The 27,891-nt window shown below is 40.3% G+C and overlaps 1 protein-coding gene across 5 annotated transcripts in view; it reads left to right on the top strand.

Annotated features, from left to right (window-relative positions):
* The window catches only part of TGFBR3 (transforming growth factor beta receptor 3), a 166,938-nt gene that overhangs the window by 86,152 nt on the left and 52,895 nt on the right, over positions 1–27,891 (top strand). For all 5 annotated transcript variants that reach the window (XM_087930157.1, XM_026700317.2, XM_026700314.2 and 2 more), the window contains exon 4: positions 13,494–13,631. In XM_087930157.1, the coding sequence (XP_087786283.1) occupies positions 13,494–13,631 (138 nt within the window). The remainder of the gene's footprint in view (positions 1–13,493; positions 13,632–27,891) is intronic.

Below are 27,891 nucleotides of genomic sequence, written 5' to 3'. Positions count from 1 at the left end.
CCTGTCTCAAGATTTGAAACATTTTCATTTGAAGGCATAAAACTTCCCAGGGAGATAAACATGTTGAAGCTTTTGATATTTGCGATAATGTTTATCTGGAGAAATTTCAATTTCTTAAGATTAAATAAATCCAGCTATTTATCTATTCGAGACATTTGTGAAATGCTATAATTGGTATGAGAAGGGAGCAAGACAAACTTTGCAGAGGATTTGTCAAACTCTGATGGCACTTGATAAAGTGTTCCCAAATTATGAACCCGTGTTTATCAAATGGCTGTTTCCTGTGGAGCAACATTATGACTGAAGTTTATTTCTTCTTCTTATCCTCTACTTGGACACATTTTCTGCTTTGATTTCTCAAATAGAGCTTGAGTCCAAAACTGTCTGTAAGGAATTAAAGGATAGTACACCAAGACTGGTTATTTTTTAAAGACAGTTCAGTAAGTTATTGGCGACAAAACAAAAACTCTCTCTCTCTCCCTCCCTCTCCCCCCTCTCTCCACTTATTTCTCTCTAATTCACACTTTCCATCTCACCTAGCTGACTCTGCATAGTTTAACAAACAACATCTTATCATTATATAAAAATGTTATTTAAAGCACAATTAAGTTTAAGAACAAGGTTACAATTACTAGTTAAAAGTAATAAATCAAAGTTAAAAAGTTAACAGATAAGGTATTTCAGACACACTTTCCCTGGTGTTGGTTGTTGGTTGTTTTCCTCCCTTTGTGGCAATTTGTTGTTCATTATTTGGAATTCAACTTGGCCCATATACAAGCCTAAGGCATTTTGAAGCCATTCAGGTTGCATTTCCTTAGGACTTGGGTGCCCCAAAATGCATTCCCAATGCAGTTTTAATGTTTAAAGCTAATAAGTATTAGGATTCCAATCTCAGGATTTAGAGCTACATTTGACCCTACAGACATGATGCCTCTGCTGTTTTCAGACAGCTACCAATCTCATGAGCACCGTATAATATATCTGCATAAAAGAATTGTGCAATCTTGGCTCATCTGCTGAACACTTAGGTCAATTAACCCCGGAGAAAGCCAAATCAGCAGTGAAAGAGAATCTGGGACATTGATCTTCAAAATGACAACACCAGGGTCCCTGAATTGTACCTCCAGATGTTAGATAACTGCAAGCAACCTACAGCATAAATCAGTATGATTGATACAGAAGTCAGATGCAATCTAACCCTACGGTAATATAGATGGCCTTTTCCAGAGCTCACTTTGATGTCCTCCCATCAACTCAACTGATGGGAAGAGTTCATGGGATTTCTTATTTGCAGAGATTTTGCCTTTGTGAATCCAGGGAGGTAGAAACTGTTGCTTATGTCTTATACGGTGTCTTTTTTATGATGCCCCAAGGCATGCTCTGATCTTCTCAATCGTCTCCAAATTTGAGGGTTGCTCTGATAAATTTTACAGTTATTACTTTTTAAGGGATGCTAATCCCACACTCACATACCAAGTGGCCAGTTAGTTTTACCAATTCATACAAGTGCACAAAATTTTTAATTAGATATATCCTTTTATTGTCCTATTGTTTTTCCCCCCAATAATGTATTGTTGTATCAAACTATTTCTCTTTTTTACTGTAAAAGCTGGTGAAAGAGTAGCCAAGATATTTGATTTGATAATACTTCTGTGAGATTTGCCATTCCATTATTTTACTCACCGACTCACTGACTTGTAGTGAGAAGCATTTTCTAATTTCATTCAGAATCATTCATTTTATAGATAGCTGTCAGAACTATTGTATCTGTTAATTATGTCAATTAATTTGTTTTGGTTTGATTTGCAAGTGTGTGCTGCAGATGAACTTCTAAAGCCTTATTTCCAATCTAATTAATAAAACTTGCCTGCACAGCCAACCTGATTTGTTCAGTGTGGATTCAGTGTTGTTGTTGATGATATTTCGTGTGAATCCAGCAATTATTTAATTTATTTATTCTGGACAGATTTGTCTTTGGGATTATTTTCTAAACTACTTCAGAAATCACCGGTCATCACTTTTGAAATTCTTTTGAAGTCTAGTCACTAGAACTTTCAGAAGAAGAAGCTGTGTGAAGCCACAATTCAGTGTGTCTCGAGCTTTATTTTCAAGAGAAATAAATATTAGTGTAATCATAGTTTAGTCTTAACGAGATAAGAACCAATTATTTTCAGCAGAGTTTGCTTTCACCACAGCTGTTCAGAGGGTTGAGGGCTATGGAGTTTAAGCAGTTTAATAAATAGATCTGTCTTGCCTTGGCTGTTTTGCTTCAGCTATGTGGGAGCAATTGTTGAGACGTATTTATAAATAGGTGCATATAAACTTGAATTCACAGAAGACTATGGTTTGTTTTACGAAAGAGTTAAACATACTTCAAACATGTGGATAGCTTAAGCGATTAAGAATATCAAAACTCACGGACCACGGGCCGGAGTGTCACTGCTGACCATGCCCAGCACTATTTTCGCGAAGGGGAAAATGTGTGTTCCAAATTTCTGGAGCAACAGATAAGATTCTGTCCCTTGCCAAATTTAGGATAGGTGAAGCTCCCTTAATTGATTTCACAAAGGCTTCCTCTCCAATAGAATGATGTCTGCTGTTCCTTTTCTTTTTTCTTTTAACTTTGATGGATTGTTTGAGTCGTGCCTGGACAAGTAAAGCATGCTTATGCAATTGCTCTTGGATCTCCAGCAGCACTTAAAAAGGCTTAGATATAAATGAAATAGAGTTTTCATTTCTAAAAGTGGTGAGGTGAACATTGCAGCTTTGCTCACAGATCTTCCGTTGAAGATACAGTGATACAAGAATATACAGGTAGTCCTCGACTTATGTCCACAATGGAGCCCCAAAATTCTGTTGCTAAGCAAGACCTTTACTATGCGAGCTTTGCCCCACTTTATGACCTCTCTTGCCCCAGTTGTTAAGTGAATCACTGCAATAGTTAAATTAGTAACACGGTTGTTAAGTGAAGTTGTCTTCCCCATTGACTTTGCTTGTCAGAAAGTTGCAAAAAGTAGTCACATGGCCCCGGATCACTGCAATTGTCACAAATACGAGCCAGTTGCCAAGTTGTCTGAATTTTGATCATGTGACCATGGGGATGCTGCAATGGTCATAAGTGTGAAAAACAGTCATAAGTCACTTTTTCCAGTGCTTGTTGTAATTTTGAACAGTGACTAAATGAACTGTTGTAAGTCAAGGACTACCTTTATATCTCAGAAGTACAATTATGCTTCCCATGCACATTAATTGTTTTATGTGTTTTGGTTAGCAGTCTCCATTTTCTATTGTTAATGGATTGATCAAGACAAGGTTACTGGAAAAGTCAAGTTTGTTACTGAAAAATCAGCAAAAACAAAATGGCCAGGGATCATGGGTTAATTTTTAGACAACAGCTTCTCGGTCTCCATGGAATAGTTGGCATTGTTTGTCTACGAGACTTTTAACATTCTCCTGTTGAATAAGAAACAGGCCCCCCTTTTTTTTTTTTTTTGCCTCCCATGGATGGTGCAACCCTTATATTTCCCTTCTGTGCAGTGAATTGAGAGATGTGTGGATTGTTTTGAGTTTTATGCAATCATTTGGTAAAGCCAAAGTTTTTTTTACAGGTGATTGCATTTTACTTTAAACACATAAATCCATATCTGTTTTGCAGATGCAGAAGAAATATGAATTGTGAGTTGTGTTGGAGGGGGTTGCATGAAGGGAGGCCCAGCCAATCTCATTGCGCACATGTTGTATTCTGACAATAAAGGTAATAATAAATGGCTTTGATCGCTTTAGTTTAAATTACTGGTTTTATACACCCAGTGTCTTTATTCTATTAATGTTGCAGTTGCTAACAACAGCGAACTAAAGCTGCAAACCTACTCCCAATTGCTGAACTATTCTGGTAGAAGTTAATGAGTCTACCCATGTGCTTTGGATCATACACGGACTGTACTAAAAAGCTAGTGACCATTGATCAAAAAGCTGTTAAATTTACCTATTCCCACCAATCCTATTGTTTTCACTTTGAGGTTGCATCCTTGTGGTAAATTGCCGAATGGAAGAGGAAAAAAAGAGGAAAGGAATATTGTGAATTAGTGGCTCTATATTCTCTCCTTAAATCCTCAGTTAAGGTTGCAAGTTATAGGGTCTTATTATAGAACGCCTAGAACTGTCCAGCAGGTGGTGATCCTTCTTCTTTCCTTGAGTTTTATTATTTAATCCCAAAAGAAAGTTGCTGGCATACTAAGAAAGCTTTCAGGATGACCTGGGAAATTCACTGTCCCATCCAGTCACAACTGTGTACAGCTGGCACTATGGTCAGAAAAATGCAGACAGCAACAGCTTGTGACTGGCTAAAGTATTCTCACCCACAAATATTTGTGATATTATACAAATATGTGTGCATGCACTGACAACATTGCAACTAGTACTTTTCCAGAAACCCAGAAACAGGGGTAGGGTTCTAAAATTGTGAATAGCCATCTTGTATGCAAAGACATTTATGTTTCTGAAAAGCAAGGCAGTGCTCCCTGAATGTTGAATGAGAACCAAAGGAATAAGTAGGAAGAGAAATATGTATCCCCAGTTCTAGTGAACTGAAGTATTCCTACCTGGGGAGCGGCAAGGTGACACAGGCATTTCGGGACACAAACAGACAATACTGTTTCTGCCCATTGTTAAAAGAACTTAATAGAAACTGCGTAACTTCCAGATGCTGATTTTAGTTATTTATTTTTAAAATATAGCATTCATTATATGATCCGATACATGCATGTTGTGTGTGTGTGTGTGTGTATATATATAGTATGTTTCCTATATAAGATACTGCGATACATCTATAATAATCATAACATGTTCATGTTTCTGTGCGTACTAATAAGATCAATTCCAGAATCAAAGTTATCTAACTACTCCATTATAAATGCTATCTGCCTCCCTTCTTCCCCACTTCTGCCTTTTCTGCATAGGCATCAGTCCTGCCTTGCTGATACGATTAAAAACATAAATCTTCCAAAGCAAAGAAACCCAGAAATTGACTCAATTATTCCTAACTTATCAATTGTGTGCCATTTTACAATATATACTCTAGGTCTTAATATAGATTTGGTCTAGGGTTTATGTGTTTTTAGTTTTTAACTGTTTATTTCTGAGTGCTGATCCAATTAATAGATCCAGATAAGAGAAATACGTTGTGCAAATCATGTTAGAATTCAGTGCAAATGGAAAACTTTTTGTAGCAAACATGAATAAAGATACTGGCAAAGTTTTATAGTGTTTGCAACTACTGCCAGTAGCAGAGGTACATTTATGTCAGCTCCTTGAGTGTTTTGCTTCTGAACAGTCCTAAAACTTTAATTTACAGAACATGTTTGAAGAAAAAAGTCTTTCTTTACAGCTAACACAAGATGGGATCACTGAGAAAGATACACTCTGTTTAGAACAATAGCATTTAAATTGTTTTCCTGCAAATGAAGGCTCTGCATTAGCTGGGATTATTCCGTATTGGCTGGGGAATTCTTTGATTTGAAGTTCAGACATCTTAAATATGCCAAGGTTGAAAAACAATGCCATAGGATATAATAACACAATCTTGAAAGCCTGATAGAGATGGCCTTTGCTCTCTCCTATACCAAAGAGAATCAGGGTGAGGTTATCTTAAGTTTCACCCTGTCTTCTTTCTCAAGCCCAGTGGTTGTTTACCTAACTATTCTGGCATACCTACAAGGTTAGCTCTGCAATCCTGCAGGCTGAGATTTCTTTGATGAGAGTTATCTTATTAATACATTTAGATATACCATCCTTTCTTTGGATGCACACCTTCACTCTTTTTTCTTTTCTTACAACATCTTTATGAATCAAGTTAGGCAGAGAAATAGTTAATGGCTTCAAGTCACCTATGAATTACATCCTCTCCTTGATTAGTATTCCAAAGACTTGGTCATTAAGCAAAATGGCCTCTGAGGGAAAACATGGCTGAGGGAGAGACACAGACTTCTGAGATCAATGCTTGCCACCATCTCATTCAGATAAGATCTCTTGTACAGTGTCCTGTGCCTGACCAATCCCTCCCTTTTTTGCCTCCTCACAGGGCAGAGGGATTGCTTAAAGAAGCTATGTCTTCCTGTGCTGCTTTTCTGTGCAGCACGGTGGTCCTTAAAAGTGCTATTTTTTAAAACAGTTAGCTAGCTGAGCAAATTAACAAGCTCAGCTCTGTGATCTTAATTAGTTGAAAAGAACCCTCCAGGTTGTTCAGCGGTTGCCTGAAACTGATTAGAACTTAATCAGTTTCCCATTGAAGGATTTGTCAGATACATGAAATTCGTCTGAAGTATTTGTCAGAAAACAAATTTTTATTAGGGTATTCGTGAATGCTCACTAACCAAGTGAGTTTCTAACTGAGAAGTGGCTTTGCTGTCTTTATCTGAAATTTACCTTTCCCCCTCCCAAATATTGTTCTTTAAAATGTAGAGTCATTTAAATTCACTTAAGAATATATTGATGAGGCAGACAAGTATGTGGTTGGCCTAGCCATATATACAAAATCTTGTACCTATGAAATTTGCTCAGTGCAGAGACAGTAATTCATTTTGATTGTAAGATTTGACATAAGATGAAATTATAATCTTTTGTTTTTTTATACTTACTTCAAAATTGTCTAGTTCACCTGATTATGTTCAAATAACTAGCAAAATAACTTCTAACAGACAGGAAGCAGCAGGTGAAGCTGGGCGGAATCACATCCGATACCTGTACAATCAGCACAGCCCCACCCCCCCAAGGTTGTGTGCTATCTCCTCTTCTCCCTATATACCAATGACTGCATCTCAAATGATCCATCTGTTAAAATACTGAAGTTTGTTGAGGACACAACAGTGATTGGTCTCATTCGAGACAATGACGAATCTGCATACAGACAGGAGGTTGTACAACTTGCCTCGTGGTGTGACCGGAACAATCTGGAACTGAACACACTCAAAACCATAGAAATGGTGGTAGACTTTAGGAGAAACCCTCCCATACCACCTCTTACAATACGAGACAACATAGTATCAATAGTAGAGACCTTCAAATTTCTAGGTTCTATTATATCAAAATGATGCTGTAGAGCACTGCACACCAGAACAACCAGACACAAGAACAGTTTTTCTCCCGAAAGCCATCACTCTGCTAAACAAATAATTCCCTCAACATTGTTCAACTATTACAAAGTCTGCACTCCTATTACTATTAATCTTCTCACCACTCCTTATCACCCATCTCCTCCTACTTGTGACTGTATGACTGTAACTTTGTCGCTTGTATCCTTATGATTTATATTGACTGTTTCCTAGTATGATTTGATTGCTTATTGTACTCTATGACTATCATTAAGTGTTGTACCTTATGATTCTTGATCCTTGACAAATGTACCTTTTTAACTAATTAGTTAAAGCTCAACAATTCTGGAAGATTATTCCTACCCAAATGAGACACATCTTAAAAGTTGAATTTTATTTCAACTATTTTCTAATTTAAATTTTATTATACATATTTTCTAAAAATATATTAAAGTTTCTACATGCAAAGTACTGCAACGATATTTATTTTCCTGGAAAAGTTCTTTGATCTTTTCATTGGAAGAATGATTTACAAAATTGTGGGAATATATTTTGATGCTTAGAATGACTTCATATTTTAAAAGTTAATCTGACTGTGACACCATCAAAGCCACATTAACAACATGAATTAACAATAATTGAAGAGCAAGAAGAGAAGAACAAGAGCCGCAACTTTGTGTCTCCCTTGACACCCGAAGTGAGGAAGAGGAGGAGGAGGAGGAGGAGGAGAAAGAAAGAAAGAATCTGACAGAATTTAATTCAGACTGGAAACCATTTCTAAATCATATAGAGATCTGTATTACATACAAAATTTGGGTTTCTTTATGCATAGATTTTAGATTTCAATTTTATGGCATTTTAAAATCAGAATACACTATCCGTAAGGTTGGAATTTGTTGTCTTATTTGGTGATACATTTTATGTTGGTCATGAGTCCTGATGTTCATGCTTTGATTGGAGCTTAATGGTGATTTCTAGGTCTTTTTCTTTCATTTTGGTGCAGCTGGTGCTCCTGATGTGCTAAAAGTACAGTATGTCCAAAAATCTGCTGTATACTTAAAATGCATTTGGTTTCCATAGTAGATTTCATGGGTTTATCAACAACAGAACACTGATGAAACGCTTGCTTGAAGATGGAAAGTTTGAAATCATCACCGAGAGATATGATTCAACATGTTTAATCACCAGATAAATCAATCTTAAATTTAATTGAGTTAGTAGAGACTCATTTTAATTCATCATGGTATGTTTGAATTGGTGACAGTTGTTTTTCAGACTGTTTTGGTTCTGATATGTTGTTGCTTCTAAGGAACATAACAGCAGCAACAGAAAAAAGACTTAACTTTGAAGTGTGGTGTACAGTTTGGTTTCATCCTCAAGCTATCTTGTAACTATTCCACCAGAAAAAGTACATATTTTTAGATCTGGGGTATATGCAGACCAAAAATAAACTAGTTTTATAACAGCTCTCCCAACTTTCCATAGTCAAAATGTTCAAGAGCCTGAAATGGCACCTCTCTATCTATTCCCTTGCTATGCATTTTCAGTTTGTTATTCTGCAATTTATATGTCCAATCAACTCTTGCCAAATGTGGATTTCTTCCTTAGTAAACATCTGTTAAAAGTTAGGTGTGCGCATTATAGCTTTCATATATGGAGGAATACCTTTATTGTTATATAGTATATTCTTTTCTATACTGCTATACTTTCTATCCTTCTTCAAGACATAATATGGTTAGCAGGTTGAGTTTTTCAGTTATTTGATTAGGTTGATGGGGTTTGAATGTTCTGGCTAATGGAGAGAGAGATAAATTATGTTCTTAAGATAGTTTCATTTTGGTGGGGTGGGTGGGAATGGAGTGACAGGATTGGGTGTCTAAAGAAATAATAAGGCAAGGAATGGAATTTAGAGAAAAGAATCTATGACATTCGGTAACCCTGGGAGATTCATACAGTTCTTGCTTAGGCCCCAAAATATACAAAATCAGTAACTTGATCCCAGAACCAATTTTAAGATTTATGTGTGTATTGTTAATAAATCATTAGCATCTGGATGTAAATAATTGAACAAAAAATATTTATGACACATTTTATAGTAGGAGATGAATGCAGGACATGACATGTATTCAAAACTTTTGTGTAGCCCTACTTTAATAGTCTACAGATTGAATATGGCTATTTGGAATTTGGAAAGTATTCATTGTCTTTCTTCTCTTCACCCCTGCTTCCCCGAAAAAAACAATCCTTCTCAAAATGGCTTAGATGGAAAACTCTCTCTTGGCTGGATTTTCTCAAAAAAAATCCTGGCTTTGGGAGGTAAATCTTCAGTTTGATGGGGCCCTTGGGTTAAGAAGCAAAGCCAGGATTTTTTTAAAAAAATTTTTTTTTTGCTCTCAATGATATCCTGGTTGACCTGTTCACTATCATTTATTTTGCTGTTTGGCAAAGCAAGGAACTAATAATGCAGACAGACACATAATAAGCTTTTGTACGTTTTGTATTTCACAAGATACTCAAACCACATTATGAATTGTATATAAGTTATCTGTTTGTCTTGGTTTGTTAGGGCCTAAAAACATCAGCCAAAATTCATGGTTTTGCGTTGCCAACCACAATTTTGCCTAATTGTGGAACATAGCTGAGTGCTACTGTCGTAGGAAACATTATATCGATCTGGTGCATTATCTAAAACAGAATGCTTTTGTTAATTGCTTTGTGTCAGGTTCTTGCTCATTTGATTTTTGTCTAAATCTTATTTCTTCTGCTCTGTCTGTAAGACCCAAAAACATATTATGTATGGAGCTTATGAGCAAACAGTTGTGCTTCTAAACTTTGTTCAATAAAAACAAAAGCTAAACAACATTAGAAATATTTAGCATCTTGTTGAAGGAGCCTGTTTTAGAGATCAGCATTTGAAGAAGAAAAAAACTAGGCCAAATCCAGCCTCAGATAATTAGAATGTGTTGTTCATGCTGTTGAGTTTAATATCAGCCTCAGGTGGGAAATTCTAGTGATATCCACAGAAGATGATTCAAGACAGATCTATCAATACAACTTAGTTTGTCCTATCTCAAGGGTAGTGTTTCTCAACTTTGGAAATTTTAATGAGTGTAAACTTCAGCTTCTATGCTGGTTGGAGAATTTTGGGAGTTGAAGTCCACATCTTTTATAGTTGCCAAAGTTGAGAAATAAAGTTGAGAAATGCTACTCTAGTGGTACCACCAAAGTGAGCCAGGAGAATAGCTGAACCTAAGGTAGAATGAGTGTTGGACGACTCCTGTCTATACACTACTGTACATCAAATTTTGCTTTCTTCTGGTTGACATTAGTTGCCCCAATTATAATTTTGGATTTCTCCTTGAGTTCTATGGATTTATGCTGCCCAAAGTCACCCTTATACAAGCTGGACATCCACATACATTTTCTAAATTTTCTTTTAAAAATGTGGTGTAGTTGGATTTATAATTCTGTGACAATCATCTTAAACAGCTTTCTTCAAGGTAATTTGGAGTTCCTGGTGTACTGAGGTACAATTTCCATGAGTGACCATTTTGGGTTGAGATTATTAGAATTAATTGTGGTCCAACACATCTGGAAAGCAACAGATTAAGCAGGCTGCTTTAAAGATGCAATGGACTAGTTTTTATCCAGCCAGTGAAGAGTTCTCTCAAAACATAATGTTTGAATTTTGTGATTTGAAGATAGAAACTTCTCAGACTTACAACTCATTTTTTCGTCTCCCATGTTTTTCTGAACAGCTGTCTCAATATGGGCATTGTAATTTGATATATTTTACTCTGCATTATTAGCATGGTTTTGTAATGGCTGTTTTGAAAAAGAAATCTATGCTGTGAATTAATCTGGAGTCCTTCACACTAGCAAGGTGCTTCACCATTTCAAAACCTTAGAATTTACTTTTATAATGACACTGTGTGTGTGAATGTGTGTTGTATGGGATTTCAGGCCCAAAGTTATATAAAGCTAATAGGGTTTGTTGATTGTTTTCTTAACCATTTTCCAGTATTTGTGCCCTAGTCAGTTCTTTGTAACATAAATTACTCTGCCAGAATAATAGGCATGAGCCCTCAGTCTGTTTTTGTAATTTGGTTGCTGTGGTAATATTCAGCCTTCCACAACCCTGGCATCTCCAAGGAGACCAAAATTGTTGCTGTCTTTACCAACTTGATATTGTCTGTGTTTGTAGAACATTTCTGAAAGCAATTCTTAATCGTATAAATTTGTGTCCTTTCTAGGAAAAAAAAAAGAGAACTTTCTAAAGGCATGGCCATAACGCTGAACTTGCATTTACCTTTTGATTAAGTACTGGTAAATGGATTTTTAAAAAAGAATTATCAACTTTCTGGGAGAAAAGAGTTTCAGAATATAGAGTGATGGATTGTGTGATTTGATGTTTCTTATATAAAAAACAGACTGGGTATAGAAAACTAGAGTTATGAAAAATAATTCTAATCTTTTCTTTGGCACATAACTTTTCTACATGCGAAAGCCTATTTTAAGTGGTAGACAAACATGCGATTTTTCTATCCAAATTTTGAAATATTATAGTCCAATATATTATTATACTATAATATAGTATATTATAGTATCACAATTTTTGCTTAAAAGTGGCCCTGACTTTTAATTATCTTGCCTTTATTGGCATAATCCTGACTCATTACGTTGTGTTATGCCTCATGTACTCTCAAATCTATCCTTGTCCTTAGCCTTTTCACTTTATCTGTTGATTGTGTCCTGTTTTATTTGATATATCTTTAATTCTTTAACAAAGTTAAGAGGGAAGTTGAATAATAATAAAAAATCTTGTTTACAAGGCCCTTGAAGGAAACATGCCGCTATGTGGGGGTTAGTATGTCCTTTATTCCAAACATTGATAAGGCGAACCAAATCTCCAAAACAAAACAAACATATCTCCTGATTTACAAACAGGGAGAGCTTTTATGATAATTGCTAGGATGGAAGATTTTTGTACCCTTGAACCTGTCTCCTTCACAATTGGGCCACAGACTATCGTTCACAGATGCAAAGATCTCTTTTCTGATGGTTCTTTTAATTAGCAACCCCTCTCTTACAAATTTCTGTTATGTCTAGCTTTTCTCTCTACGGACTTTCCAGCGGCCAGCCCACGCTGATATCCTCCTCTTGTGCCCTGAACAGGGTCAGAAGATCCAAGTGCTTCTTCATTCTATATAAATTTATAATATCAAAGACTGCAAATTCAAGGAAACTATCTGAAAATCAACTAGTACAACCTATGGAACCAGGTTGCAAACTGAAAGGGCATTGTTTCCCTGGCACTTTTGTGCTGCGTGGATTTCAATTCCCAGAATTCCACAGCCAGCAAGGTTGAGAAATATTTCTATAGAGCAAAGGTCTTCAAATTTGGCAAATTTAAGAGTTGTGGACTTCAACTCCCAGAATTCCTGAGCTAACATGACTGGAGGAAAAATTCTGGGAGTTGAAGTCCAAAAGTCTTAAGGCTGTCAAGTTTGAAGACCCCTGCTGTAGAGTCTGGAATGTTTTCAGAATGCTGCATTGCTTGTTCTTTTCCTTTCTTTTTCATCATATTATGTTATTGATATTTGCATGACACAATGTTGTAATGATGAGGCAGCTGATTTTTAAGTCCTATTTTGCTGGGTCAAAGGGCGACTAAGGTGTTAGTGTCTTTACTATTGCTGCTCATTATAATTAGCAGGTTGGGTGATTTCAAACAAGGATGTTCTTGCCAGCCCTGGTCCTTGAGTAGAACTATACCCAGGATGTAAAAACTATGATTTGGAAGTGTCAGGTTTAATTTTTAACTCGGTCATGAGCTAAATGTGTTCTTAAATGTACTACTCACCTTCATGCCCCCCCTCCCCCAGCCTTTATCTTAGAAAATTCCCTGAGGGATGGTGCAATTTTATTTAGCAAGATACTTTCAGGGGCTTCTCCTTGAGAATAGCACATCCTTCACTTCCATCCTGTTGCTCTTCACATTCCCTTACTTGCATGTCTAATCTTGCCACTGTTGAAAGGAGGAGGAGGACTGGAGAGAGGAAGACACAAAGAAGGTATTTCTTCTTCCCATTCTTCTATCCCTATCTTCTTGCCTGGAAAAGACATAAGCCTCAGTTCAGCACATGCCAAATGATGCTAGTCTTGACATTTCATTTGTCAGTTAAGTAACCCTTAAGTGCTGTTGACTTTGAGATTTGGCCTCGCTCTTTCTGTAGAAAATAGAAAAAATATTTCAAATCTGTGAGCAAGTCTATGTGCAAGTTACTAGGTGGCCCCTGAAGTAATTAAGCCCCTACAGCAGAAGTGCTTATTATTATTAATTTATTGTTCAATTGGATCAAGTGGTAATTGTAGTGTCTTGAGTTATTTGTTTATATCTTACAGGTTGTTTTGCATTTGAATCCAATTGCTTCAATGCATATTCATCAGAAACCATTGGTTTTCCTCCTGAACTCACCTGTGCCTCTATCATGGAAAGTGAAAACAGAAAGACTTGCTTTGGGGATTCAGAGACTTTTCATTGTAAGTATTTGAAATATCCTGACCTTGTGTAATAATGTTTCGAATGCAACTGATATATATGGACAGAGAAAAATAAATGCTAATTAGCTCTCACATTTCAGCAAAAATCTCTTAGGAGCTGTGTTGGGCTTATTTGAATGTTTGTGTAACATGGGTGGTGGGAGAGGGAGGTTATAGGATTGCCCTTACTGCGTGATTATTCACTACAGTAGGCTTCCTGCTTTGATCAACTCTGGCACCTCTGACAGATCACTGGCTTTAGAAGATGCAGTAGCCATAATATCAAAGGTCAAGAGCACTGTAAGAAATTAGTAAGAAACTTGCTTGCTGTGTGGTCTGCCAGCAAAACTCCTGTTGAGTTGAGCCCCTTGTGATCAGGAGAAAGTTTGAGCTGAGGTTTTGGTAAAGGCATAAGCTTAAGTCCAGCATGAAACCATAGCATGTTTCTGAAGAACAGTCCAGCAGTCACCTACTACTTAATAAATTACATACATTGACCATAGGCCAGGATGTGCTGTTAGTAGAGCTGACCAGATGGGTTGTTTGGGTTGAATTTTTAGGCTATGATATCATGTCTCATGATTACTCCTTACAACTTCATTATTTAACATCCCAATTTCTGAAACAAACGTTATTTAATGACTTATTCAAGAGTTATACAAGCTCCAAATAATCTCTGGAAAATGTCACATCTGGCACCTGGAGGGACATTCTCCAAAATAATGAATATAAGACTGTATGACAGTTTTACAAAAGTGTGTTGCCAGCAAGGAATCAATCTTTCTTGGTTTATAAAAGAATTTTTTTTAAATAGCAAAACTATTAAAGAAAACTCCAAAAACTATTATATGTACTTACCCGAATATGATATGTCTCTATGATACATATGATATGTCTCTTTGATATATAGTATGCTTTTTCCCCCTGTGCTTCTAAACTAAAATACATACTTTTGGTGCACAGTTGTTGAGCTGAGAAATAGTGGGAAACAGTCTTTAGTGGACTTACCATAGTGAATGAATGTGCCAGTCCATAAAGTGTTCTGTTTTGTTGGACAACACATTGCTTAAAAAGAAATCCCTAATTTTCATTGTAATTTTTCAGTGGGGGGAAAACTATATTGTGATGTCTCTTCCATCCAAATCTCGTAGAAAGTATTTTGGATAAGTTTAATTAAACTGAAAAACTGTGTGAGGAATAGACACAGCTCTACAGAATGTGACCTAAAATATAAGAGAGAAATCACATGGATTAATTCTCCTGAAGTCATACAATGTTATATGAAGAAGTGGAATCATCCAATGATATGTTTTTCTACATCAAAGACTCCCTGAAGTATCCTTTTTAATATAACCTTGAGTGGAAAGGGCAATTCCACCTGCTATAGTCTTCCAATTTGGAATTTATTGATGTAATTCCAGCATAAATTTATGAATGGTTGAAGAGTTTTACCCTCTCTCATTTTCTGTGTTTGCAGGAAGATTGAATTCACCTGCCATTAAAACATTAAAATGGTGCCTCCTATTCATTGAAAAAGAAAGACTCTCAATCATGACATATATTTACCATGATTTTAGTTTGACTTAGATTGCTTTCTGACCACATGATTTTCAGAGATTCTTAATTGCTTGCCAACATTTATTTATTTATTATTTTAATACTTTTCCCTGATTGGCAAGTTGACAGATCCTTCACTAAGCAGTAAAATTATAACAAATAAGTGAAGAGAGATTTATAACAAAGTGAGATGTGGCAGAGGAAGAAGGAAAAAACAATACATTTGTAGCCCAAAAGGTAAAATTGAATGAAACATACATTTTCCAATGCCTTCCTTCATAACAGAGAGAACTTATTTTCATGCCACCAGTTTAGCCTTTTCCACCCCCATCACATCAATTGTACTGACCCCTGCTGTGGAACAGGTTTTTCTTTATATCACCCAACAAAATATCTGGTGGGGTTTTTTGCTGAGAAAATAGCCAAAAAGGAGAAGATCAAACAATCTTTTTCTCATCCCCATTTTGTTTTACAGTGGCTGTAAGATCCAGTAAAAGAATTATAAAACATATGCATATATTTACCCAATTTCTGGGTCTCCCAACCCAAAAGATGACTCTGGATGGCTTCACAAAATTATAAATTGTTAAAAGTGTTAGATCCGGGATCGGGTCACAAAGAGGCGAGACACTTAGTGAACATTCAGCTCTTTTTATTCAGCTCTGGATATGGACAAAAGCAAATGTGTAAAACCGCCTGGCTTTATACAGCCGGCCGGCGGCTCGGCGGCCAATGGCAGCGCTTCGAATCTCCCGCGATCGGCTCGGCCAATCGCGGTAGATTCCCAGCGCTCCAATCACGGCCAGTCAGTCAGCCAATCGGGCTTCGGTTCAGGTGGGCCAATCAGGGTGCGGGTTTTCCAAGAATGCTAATACAGAACACCCCTCCCCTCATGGTTTCGTCTGACGCCGCGTCGTGACGTAGTCGCGCAGGTAGGTGGGGCTTCGAGTTTGCCTGGTCGACCTGCGCGGTTCAGTCTGTGTGAGGTCGCTGGCCGGTTCGGACGGGCTCCGCGTCGCTCTCCACTCCGTCGATGGAACCGCCTGGTGAGGTGAGCCGGGCCTGGCGCCGCAACTCCCGTCCGGGTGTCCTGGGCCGGTCGAGTTGTGGTTTCTGTTGCTCCCGCTCTGTTTTCCCGGGCTGGTTGAGCTGGCTTGGCTGCACCTCCCAGGTGAAGAACCCGTCTGCGACGCGTCGAGGTCTGTAGGTGAGTCTGGTTGGTTTGCTTGGTCGTTGCTGTCCTCTGGTGGGTGGTGTTCGGCTTGCGCTGGGGTGTGTGTCCTGGTTGGTTCCGGTCTTTTGTTGGTTTCTGGGTTGGTGGTTGAGGCTTCCCCTCCCTCTCTGCTTTCTTGGGCCGCCGTTGTTGCTGGGTCGATGGGGGTGTTGGTGGCTAGTCTGGACCGTAGCTGGTCGATGTGCCGCTTCCAGCTCCTTCCGTCTGTTGTTTGTAGTCTGTATGATCGGGGCCCAGTTACCTGCGTTATTTGTGCAGGTACCCAGAGGGGGTCTCCCGTGAAGTTTTTCGCGTAGACGGCATCCCCGATGTTGAATGTCCGGTACCTGCTGGAGGAGTCCGGGGGTTTCTCTGGGTTGTAGGTGGGGTGTAGGCGGTCTAATGGGGATCTTAGTTTCCTCCCCATCAGTAGTTCCGCTGGGCTCTTGTTCGTTGTTGTGCTTGGCGTGATGTGTTGTATAAACAGTAGTCTGTTTATTTTTTCCTGGATGTCGCCGGTTTCGATTTTCTGAATGGCCTTTTTTGTGTATTGGACCATTCGTTCCGCCCTACCATTCGCCGCCGGGTGAGCCGTCGAGGTTAAGGCGTGTCTGATGCCCCGTTCGGCCAGGTATTTTTCAAACATTATTGCCGTGAACTGGGGCCCGTTGTCCGACACTATGACGTCCGGTAACCCGTGCGTTGCGAAGAGTCTGTTAAGCTTGTCGATGACCGCCTCAGTCGTTGTTGTTCTCATGGTGCTTACTTCCAACCAGTTGGAGTAAGCGTCTACGGTGATGAGGAACGTATACCCCTTGGTTGGTCCGGCGAAGTCTATGTGCAATCGCGACCATGGTCCTCTCGGGGTTTCCCACTCTCGGATCGGGGCGGCGGGGGGTTGGCTCTTGACTCTTGGCACTTGCTGCACACAGCGACCCAAGTTTCTATTTGTTTGTCTGTCCCCGGCCACCAAGCATAGCTCCTGGCCAGGGCTTTCATCTTGACGACCCCTGGGTGTCCCTCGTGCAGCAATGCCAACACTCTGTCTCGCAGTGTTTCCGGTATGACCACCCGGTCGCCCCAGAGAATGCAGCCCTTTTGTGAGAACAGCTCAGTTTGGCGGTTTCTGAAGGGTCTGAAATATTCGTTACCTTCGACTTCTGGCCATCCCCGCTCTACCCAGCTCAGTACCCACGCCAGCCGTTTGTCTTTATTTGTTTCATGGGCAATGTCTGGCGCGGTTAAGAGCGGGCACGGCATGGTCTCGATCTGTAGGGTCGTCGTTGTGGGTGCCGGGTCGTCATCTACGTCCGGTAGCGGTGCCCGGCTTAGTGCGTCTGCGTGTAGGATGGCCTTACCGGGTCGGTGTGACAGCTCGTAGGAGTATGCTGCAAGGAACTCGGACCACCTCGTCATCCGGGGCGATAGGATGTTCGGGGTGGCCTTGTTCCCTGCGAGTATTCCGAGCAGGGGCTTGTGGTCCGTTATGATTGAGAAGTTCCTGCCGTAAAGGTATTCGTGGAACCTTTTAACTCCGGCGACGATGGCGAGGGCTTCTTTGTCTAGTTGACTGTAGTTTCTTTCCGGTTTTGCTAGTGTCCGGGAGAAGAAGGCGATGGGTGCTTCCGTCCCGTCGGGTAGGGTGTGGCTGAGGACTGCTCCTATACCGAAGGGTGAGGCGTCGCATGTTACTGAGAGCGGGAGGGTTTCGCTGTACTGAATCAAGACTGCGTCTGATGTTAGCAAGTCCTTGGTTCGTTGGAACGCAGTCTCTTCCCGCTTCCCCCAGGTCCAGGTGGCCGCCTTATCGAGTAGCCGGTGTAGGGGTTCCGCCACGGTCGCCTTTTGGGGTAGGAAAACATTGTAAAAGTTAAGCAACCCCAGAAATGCTTGTAGCTCCGCCTTGTTGGTTGGTGTGGGGGCTTCCTTGATGGCCCTGAGTTTCTTCCCGGTCGGGTGTATTCCGTGCCGGTCCAGAAGGTAGCCCAGGAACTCGACCCTCTCGGTGTGTAGTTGGCATTTGTCCCTTTTGACTTTAAGGCCGGCGTTTTTGAATTTGTTAAGCACCGCCCTTAAACGGATCTCCAACTGTTCTCTGTCGGCGGCTGCGATCAGCACGTCGTCAAAGTAGGGAACCACCCCCTTGATGCCCTGGAGGAGCCTTTCCATGAGGCTTTGGAAGACTCCTGGGGCGACGCTGACTCCGAATTGGAGTCGGTTGCAACGAAAGGCCCCCCGGTGTGTGACAATCGTTTGCGCTTCGGCTGTCTCCGCGTCGACCGGCAGTTGTTGGTAGGCTTGTGCCAAGTCGAGTTTTGCGAAGACCCGGCCTCCCCCCAGTGAGTGCAGGAGGTGCTGCACCACTGGGACGGGGTAGGCGCTTTGCTGTAGCGCGTGATTAAGGGTGGCCTTATAGTCCCCGCAAATTCTAATGGAGCCATCGGGCTTGATGGGGGTGACTATGGGCGTCTCCCAACGGGCATGGTCGATGGGTTCTAGCACCCCCTGCGCGACGAGCTTGTCTAGTTGCTCGTCGATTTTTGGTTTGAGCGCAAAAGGCACTCGCCGGGGTTTTAGGCGGATAGGGGCGACATTGGGGTTAAGGTTGAACGATATAGGGGGCCCACGGTACTTGCCTAGCGAGTTGTCGAAAACTTCCTGGAAATCCCTCACGAGGGTCGCTTCCCAGTCGGCCGTGTCCGTGCGGTGGATGCCGGTTACTTCGATGCCGAGCGGGGCGAACCATTGTAGGCCGAGCAAGCTGGGGCGGTCCCGGTCCACTATCGTGAGCGGCAGGACGTCAGTGTGGTTCTTGAACGTTACCTTGAAGTGCCCGATGCCAACTACAGGGATGCGATTTCCCTGGTAGTCTTTCAGGATTAGCTTCTGGTCGTCCAGCTCGTTGCGGCGGATGGTCGGGACCAGGCGCTTGATTGTGCGCCATGAGACCATTGAGAGGAAGGACCCGGAGTCCACCTCCATCTCGCAGGGCCGGTCCTCGATGCTCAAGGCCACGTGTACCTTCCGGGCGTCGGTGGTTGATGAATGGCCGATGGCGACCGTCTGATGGGTTTCTTCGCGCCGCTGCGCCCGCTGAGTTGTCGGCTCCGGTTGTCGCGGCTCCACCGGCTCTCCGTGGGTCGGTCTCGGTGTCTGGGTGGGGTGCCGTCCCGTCGTCGTGGGCTGTCGCCTCGGCGCTGCGGGCTGTAGCTCTTCTTGTTTCAGCACACCTTGGCGATGTGCCCCCGCTTCTCGCAATGCCTGCAAATGGCGTCGAGGAAGCGGCATTCGGAGCGGGGGTGATCGCCGCCGCAACCGGCGCACCGGAACCCCGACTTACGACTCCGGTGGTCTCGGCGATCACGTTCGGTCTGCAACCGATGGATCTCCTCGTCCTCGGTATCAGGCTGGGATTTGAGGTCGCCATGGTGCGCAGTCGTCTCCCGCTGGCTGGTGTCCCGGGGCTTCGCGGCGGCTGGGGTCGCCTCATTGGTGGGTGGCCGTTCCGGCGCGTTGGTTTGTCTCATCCGTGCTGCGGACTGGCGGGTGGCCTCGGCGGCGGTGGCCTCGGCGAGGGCATCGGCAAGGGAGATGTTGCCTTTGGCCATCAGCCGGCTCTGCAGCACGGGGTCTCGGAGTCCGAGGACGAGTCGGTCCCGGATCGCCTGGTCCAGCTCGGGGAACTCGCAGGGGCCTCCCATGTTCCGCAGCTGGGCCACAAAATCACTGATGGACTCGCCTTCGCGCTGGTCCTGGCGGTAGAAGTCATACCTGCGGATGAGGATCGGCACAGTGGGGGCGTAATGGCGGCGCAGGATGGGCTCGAGATCAGCCCAATCCATCTCCTTAACGTCAGCAGGCCTTGCGAGTGCCTTGGCCATTTTGAACACCGCGGCCCCGCAGTGCGTTAGGAATACTGCCCGCTTCCTCTGGCCGTTGGCGTCCTTGAGGTTACTGCATTCCAGAAACATCTGGAAGCGGTCAATATAGGACTCCCAGTCTTCGGTCACTGGGTCGAATGGAGCGGGTGGCAGGGTACTGGCCATCTTGTAGGCGCTGGTCACCGGTGCCACGTGCTAGTTGGTCCTCGCCTCACGATCCCACCTTCGTCGCCAGTGTTAGATCCGGGATCGGGTCACAAAGAGGCGAGACACTTAGTGAACATTCAGCTCTTTTTATTCAGCTCTGGATATGGACAAAAGCAAATGTGTAAAACCGCCTGGCTTTATACAGCCGGCCGGCGGCTCGGCGGCCAATGGCAGCGCTTCGAATCTCCCGCGATCGGCTCGGCCAATCGCGGTAGATTCCCAGCGCTCCAATCACGGCCAGTCAGTCAGCCAATCGGGCTTCGGTTCAGGTGGGCCAATCAGGGTGCGGGTTTTCCGAGAATGCTAATACAGAACAAAAAGCAAAATAAAAGACCAATTCTTCCATATCATGCCTAAAGTAAAAAGGACCTGCCAGAAACCCTAATCCAGAGTATATCTGCATGCTGGCTAGGGAATTCTGGGAGTTGAAGTCAATTTAAAAAAAAGGAGTTTGAATTTACTATATTTTAAGAGGTTAATCCTATTTGCACTGAAAAGCAGATAGGTAAGTTTCTCCCCTTCACAGCTTCTAACTTATTAGCAAATAAATTATGCTCACCTATACTAATGGACTAATTTAATAGCGGGACTAAATCACTGTGAAAGATTGCTATCTTTAGTTACTTGTGCATCAAATATTCTTGAAAGTGAATTGAACAGAAGCTGGAAGACAATCAAAAGGAAGCTGCAGTTCAATATGTCTAATGGTGCATAGCTCTGTGTTAAAATGAATAGACTGTGCTGTAAATTAATTCATGTAATGGATATTATGTTTCATAACATACTAGCACCTGAGCTACATTAATCTGAGCATGGAATCTCCTGGGTCTTAAAACTCAATTCCTCTTGAAAGCAAAACTTGGATCATTTAATTGGGTTATTTAAGGTCTTTCTACAGTAAAGTTTTATAACTGGAGTCGTCATGATTATATCAAACATATTTTTCCTCCTTATAGGAATCAAACTTCCCTTTGGTAAGATACCTGGATTTTATCTCTTCCTTCTTTGTTTTTTAATAACTGCTTCAGCTGAATTGATCAAATAAGTAGAAAGAATAATTCCTATTCCTTACCAATTGTATATAAAAATAAGCTAGTTTTGATTGATTTTATATTGTGAACATGCTAGATCATTCTTTCCATGTGCAATTATCTAGCTCAAACTATCCTAAGTTTTCCTCAGTTCATTGATGGTTGTGAATTCTTTTTTCCTTGAAGTTCTACAGTTCCTTTTATTTATTCTTTGGATTATTATTTGTTTTTTCCCCAAGTTTTTCCATGAGTGAAGAATTACTGAATAATAGGAGTGTGATGGTTAATGTTAGCTTTAAGATTTTATTTTCCATCTTTATTACTCAAAGTGGCAAACATGCACAATGCTCTTTCCTTCTCCTATTTTCCCCACAAATACCCCCGTTGAGGGTTGAGTTGAGAGAAAGTGACTAGCCCAAAGTCACCCAGCCAGCTTCAATGCCTAAGACTTGACTAGAACTCACAGTCTTCTGCTTCTTGCCTGAGGCCTTCACCACTAGATCAGACTGGTCCTGAAGAACTACAGCTTCTAGCAGCCATGCTCAGCCATGCTAACTAGGAATAGTACCTTTTGCAGGACTGCAGCTTTCGATCCTCAATGGACAAACTTTGTACACAAACCCAGTTTAAATGAGAGAAGGCCAAAGTAATACTTCATTTTCAGTCCTCATAACCTCATCAATCCTGTTAGTAGCATAATGGGAAAATTCATAGTTGGATCAATTAGGAAAGGGAAGAAATTAAATTTCATTATAGGATAATGTTCTACCTTCCCATCTTAATTCTCCACAAATCCTGCACTGTATGGAGTTTCAGTTAAAAAGAAATCCATAGAAGAAAAAAGCTAGACAATTATACCTGTGTCTTCAAAGGTATGTGAGATATCTGGCTTATGGTACAAAGCAGTTTTATTAGCAGAGCTTTTTAAATCTAGGGATACTTAAAACTCCCACTGATGGTGGGAGGTCCTCTCTCTCTCTCTCTTTCTCTCTCTCTTCCTCTCTCTCTTTTAAGTATCTCCAAGCTATAGAACCGTTTTAGACGGAAAGGGCAATTGCCCCCTACTTTGGCTAATTCCTCCTTCCTTTGGCTAATTCCCCCCTCTCTCTCCTCTGTCCTCCCACCCTTCTTTTTCAAGCTAGTTTCCACAAGATGATATTGGCAGGAGGCCATTTTTTAATGTTTTATTTTTGTGTGAAAGAGGTGGCTTTTGCAGGTGCTGCTCAGCTGGTGGAAACTTTTGCTTCAAGTGGTGGGCTCCAGATCTTTCCTGCTGGACTGAAGCTGGTTGTTATGGAAATTACAATGAAACTTCCTTAGATGCCTCATTTCTGTGGTTGCATGGCATTGTAGGTTTAAATAGTCAATTAAGATCATGTGTAATAATCTTAGATTACTATGTTAAACAGTTTTGGCCACAATGGTTTTTGTGTGTGTGTGTGTGGACACAATACATTTACTTCTGGTCAAGAGTTCATAAGCAGAGTTGAAGCAAAGAGGTATCCTGCAGGTGCAGCCCTTCCTTATGCACAATGTACAGCTCTTGAGTCTGCTGTCTAGAATTTTTTTTAATTTCTTTTCATACCAGTATTGATTTTTTATAGGACCACATGCATCTGAAAATGCTGAGAGGCACAAGTTTCTTTTACAAAGTACCCCCTTGAGCTTTAAAGAAATGGCTTATATATCTGAAGATGTAAAACATGCATTTACAATGACAGAATAATTACTCAGCTTAATGCTGGTAATTTAAAAATCCTGTTTACATTTCTTAAAAGGCAAACCTGTGTCTTTATTTCTGATTTGCTCCTTTCCCTCAAGAATGGGTTTCAGAAATGTTGGGTGACTGCCATCAAACCACAGGCAGCGCTTTGGTTTGCGCTGGATTTTGGATGATGGTCAAAGCTCACTGAAAAATAAGTGTTATTTCTTTTCCTGTGCCTAGCATTTAACGGGAAATCAGGAGGCTTCATTTCCAATTACTTGTTAAGCCAATCCAGATGTGAGCTGAAAAGGAGGTCGAGGAGAAGAACAAGCTAGGTTAGGCAATGTCTGAAAGCTAGCCTTGAAGATGGGCTGATAAAACACAGCTACAAAGTGACCTGATATGATTCCAAGAGAAAAAATAAATAAGAGAAGGACAACTTTGCTAAAATTTAGTTATGGGATTTTTAAACCTGTACACATAGTCAAAATAATTATTTCAAGTTTTGTATAATTAATGAAGCAATGAATTATTTCCTGCTTCTCCAGTCTGAGGTTCTTAAGAATATTTAGAAGCAACATAAACATTTTAGGCTGCCAAATATATTTTGAATATTTATCAGCAAATGGAAGGCAATGAATATACCTTCCTGTATGTTTTTTTAAAAATTAAAGATATATTCTATGCTCAGAGGAATTAAACCTGCATGCAGTAATGAGGTGGAATTGGGAAGAAGTTGTGATGGTGAAATCATGAAATTAAATGACTTGGCTCTTACTGCTCTTACATATGTTTTAGATTACATTTGAAAGCTGCATTTAATATCTAACATCTTTTCTGTTATCTATTTATTTCATCAAAACTTACATCATTTTGGATGCTTTTAAATGGTTTCATTGTCCTAAACATCTTTAAAATAGATGTATTCTCCAAATTGACCATTATGTTTGAACTATGTGATCTATACACGTATTGAAATATTCTTTTTTAATGCTACATTATATACTAGAGTCTGTCTGGCTTGGCAGCCTGGCGGGGGGGGGGATAGTACCTTGTGAGTGGTAGGTGGGTAGAGAGCTTTGTGTGTGAGTGCAAGTAACTACTGCTTGTGCAAGGGGAGCTTTGCGCGTGAATGCAAGATGGCTGCCACTCATAGAAGGAAGCTTCACGTATGTGCATGCACTTACCTGCTGCCTGTGTGGCCCACTTCTGAATAGGCCATGGCCCTATAGCCTGGGTATTGAGGACCCCTATACTAGAATAAACTCCCCAGTGTTAAAAATACTCTGTAGTAAGTTAGCATTTGATAAATTATCTATAATAATGGTCAGCGTTGGTAAAGCAGCTAGCCCAATTTTTCCTAGATATTTAACATTCAGCTTCCATAATTCTAATTTTTTGTAATATACATAGAAAATCAACAGATCTGCTACTATTTTATCCACCAAGTAATAGTTGCCTGATTGCCTTTTTCTTTGGGCTGGCAGGGAGGGTTAGATTGACCATTTAGTTGATTATATATAATGGTTAGGATGAATATATCAAGAAAAAGAAAAGGACAGAAAAAATGAAAGTAATGGAAAATCATAATCAGTGCAACTATGTTATGTAATCCATGATCTGTACTTTCCTCAGGTTCTAGTTTACTAAATAATTCAGACTGAACATGTTCTTGATGCACTTACAGGGGCGTACTTTTGTAGGTCTGCAGAGTTTTTGAAACAGACTAGAAAGAAACATAAACAACCATTCCTGATTCCTCAGTCTGTCACACTCTAATTCTGAGGCATAGACAAATCCCTCTCTGAAATGAATTTCACCTGCCTTACTGCCTACTAGTTTAACAGAAACTGTTTCTATTAATATGTAGTTCTGCAACATGGTACCTTATGCTAGAATGGGTAAACAGAAAAGCACTGGAATATATTTGGATTCTCTATATTACTTTCATAGCCTATTTAGGTTGAATCCATGCAAATCAATTTGTCTTTTTTCTTAGGTATACTACATCGTTCTTATCTCAATAGATTTCATATATATTTAGTGCACATTCTTAACATATTATAGATATCCCTTTATCCCACTGTACTGTAATTTAGCTAGAAACCTCAAAGAATCTTACAACATCTTAAAGACAAGCACATTCATTAAACCTTATAAATCTTTATAGAGCGACCAGACTGTTCTTTATAGTACAGCAAATTAACATAGGTACACTTTTAGGTAGCTGATAATAGAATCTTGTATAGAAATTGATGTAAAATTATGATACTAAATTTGTCAGTTTTAGTGTTGGAATTTCACTCTGAAAGCAGCTATCACTTATTGTTTCTTTTTATCCCAGTAGCTAATTCTCCTTGGAGATACATGCAAAGCAGTTTGTGTAGATATCTCAACTGTTCTAGTTCAACATTCCAATTCAGTGTATTTATATCTGCATTATGCTGTAGCTGAAAAGAACTATCTGCAATCCATATGACAAAGGCATTAAAGAAAAATAAGGTAGTCAAGCAAACAGAAATATGGTATTTAAAAGATTTACATTCAAGCATATAATACAGCAGGATACATTTTCCTCCTGAAAAACTTCAACATTATGACCAATTCTCTAATGGAAATACAAGCTCAAGTACAGGCTTAACTGTTTTATTAGTGTTGGTTTCACCCATCAAAGCTACGTACAAAAGACACAGAATATAAAAACAGAGCATCTGACCACTTTGTGATCCTAGGAATGTACTGTATTTTTAGTACTATAGCTAATCTAAATTAACAGGCCTTTTTTGTTTGTGCAAAGATCAATTTTTAGATAAGCAGCCTAACTTAGTATTCTTCTTAAAAAGTCATATTCTTTTTGGTATGGACTCTCTCTTTGTGTGTATCCCAAAGAACTCCACCAAGCAGCCCCTGGTTTTCACAGGAATTCCAGGAGATGAAATAGTAGAAAAGATGCCTAAAGCATTGCTAGAGGAGAATAAATAATAAATTGATTGAACTTGGTAAAATCTTTTATCGAGGTTTGCCTCGTGGTGATAAATAGTAAAACACAATTATTTTCTGCTTTAATGGCATCTACAGATAACCAGATAGCAGTTCTGTTCAAGGTGACTTGCGTTTGCTGGTTAGGGAGGGCTTAGAGCTCTGCAGAAGGAAGTCTATTCAAGGCATGTATTAGATAAAGTTGCTTAAATCTGCTCTGAGTTTGATTCTAGCCGTACGTCCTTTGGAATTGTCTGAGGCATGGCTTGGCTTGGTTATCTGGCAAGAGTTTAAGCCAGTTAACCCTGAGAAATAGGCAGGGACCTTGGAGTTATATGCATAACCATCTGTGTATTAGATCCATGTCCCTCCTGTGTAGTCAAGGACTCCCTGGAGACAATGCTCATGATAGTCAACTATGCAGCTCTATTCCTGGCCAATCAAATAAACCTGTCAAGGTTATTTCTCAGTGTGTGGAGGCTATGAGGGTATGGATGGGGAAGAACAGACTTCAGTCTAGAAATACCAAGCGGCTGTAGGTTTTAAGGACTAGATCTGAGAACCTTCTATCTTTAATTCTGGACAGAGTTTCATTCCACCCACCAGAATTAGTACACAATTGAGGAGCCATCTTGGACTCTTGGCTATTATTTAAAAATACTGTAGATGGCAATCATGGTGAAAAGGAATTTTGCATAAATATATCTTGTGCACTGTTCGCACCTTTTCCTAGATCAAAATCAAGCCTACCTTGGTTGCCTCTCAGTTGGACTATTGCAAAGCATCTACCTAAAGTGTAGGTCATCTGGAACTGACTGGTCTAGAATGCAGCAGCATAGGTAGTTACGGGCTACTAAGGAATTTAGTTTTGACTTTGGAAAGGAACCATTGTGGGAATTCAAGACGGGATAGCACAGTCCAGAAATTGAAGAGAGCCTGAGAAAAATATCCCCACCTTGATTTTGTTTAGCAGGAGATGGGGTATAGAGAAACTTTCAGTATGCTGTTGTTGTGCCCAAGAAAAATAAAATAGCATTCATGGGAGCGCCTGCTTTATTGACCTGATCTATACTGAAGGGCTGACATCAGTCTTGATAGTCCACTAAAATTCCTGTCTCTCCATTGCTAAACAAAATCAAGGTAGGATTATTTTGATCCCTGGACTGTGCAATCTCTTCTGTCCTTAACATTATCTTCTGTGCTGCTTTTTATGCTATTGTTTATGTTTCAGGTTTTAATATTATATTAGCTGCACAGTGTAGCAATTTATATATTGATTAATTCATTATATAGATAGATAGATATAGATATTTTTCTAATCCATTCTAATGTAAATTTCTCAGAGATGTATAACCAAGTCTTCAGTTAATATACTGTATGGCAGCCACTATGTAGAACAGAGTTATGACTATTTATTTATTTAGTGTACAATCATACGGGGGCTAGTAATATATATTAACATATCATATTAGTTTAGTAGAACACAATAAAATATAAATATTAAAAAGATCTATGTCCGAATACCAATGTCTAGGCCATCTAGCCATTGAAGTGCAACATCGTTTATATTTTAAAAAATCAAATACTGGACTGGTATATGCCCTCAGCTTACAGCCAGTCACGATGTGATCTACAGTTTGACATGGGACCCCGCAGTCACATTGAAGGGAGGATATACCCCATTTAT

Source organism: Pseudonaja textilis, chromosome 3 (genome assembly GCF_049901715.1).
Source record: "Pseudonaja textilis isolate UNSWEBS1 chromosome 3, rPseTex1.2, whole genome shotgun sequence".
In the NCBI taxonomy this organism is placed as follows: domain Eukaryota; kingdom Metazoa; phylum Chordata; class Lepidosauria; order Squamata; family Elapidae; genus Pseudonaja; species Pseudonaja textilis.
The sequence above is the reverse complement of the archived record's forward strand: the minus strand, read 5'-3'. Positions and strand labels throughout refer to the sequence as shown.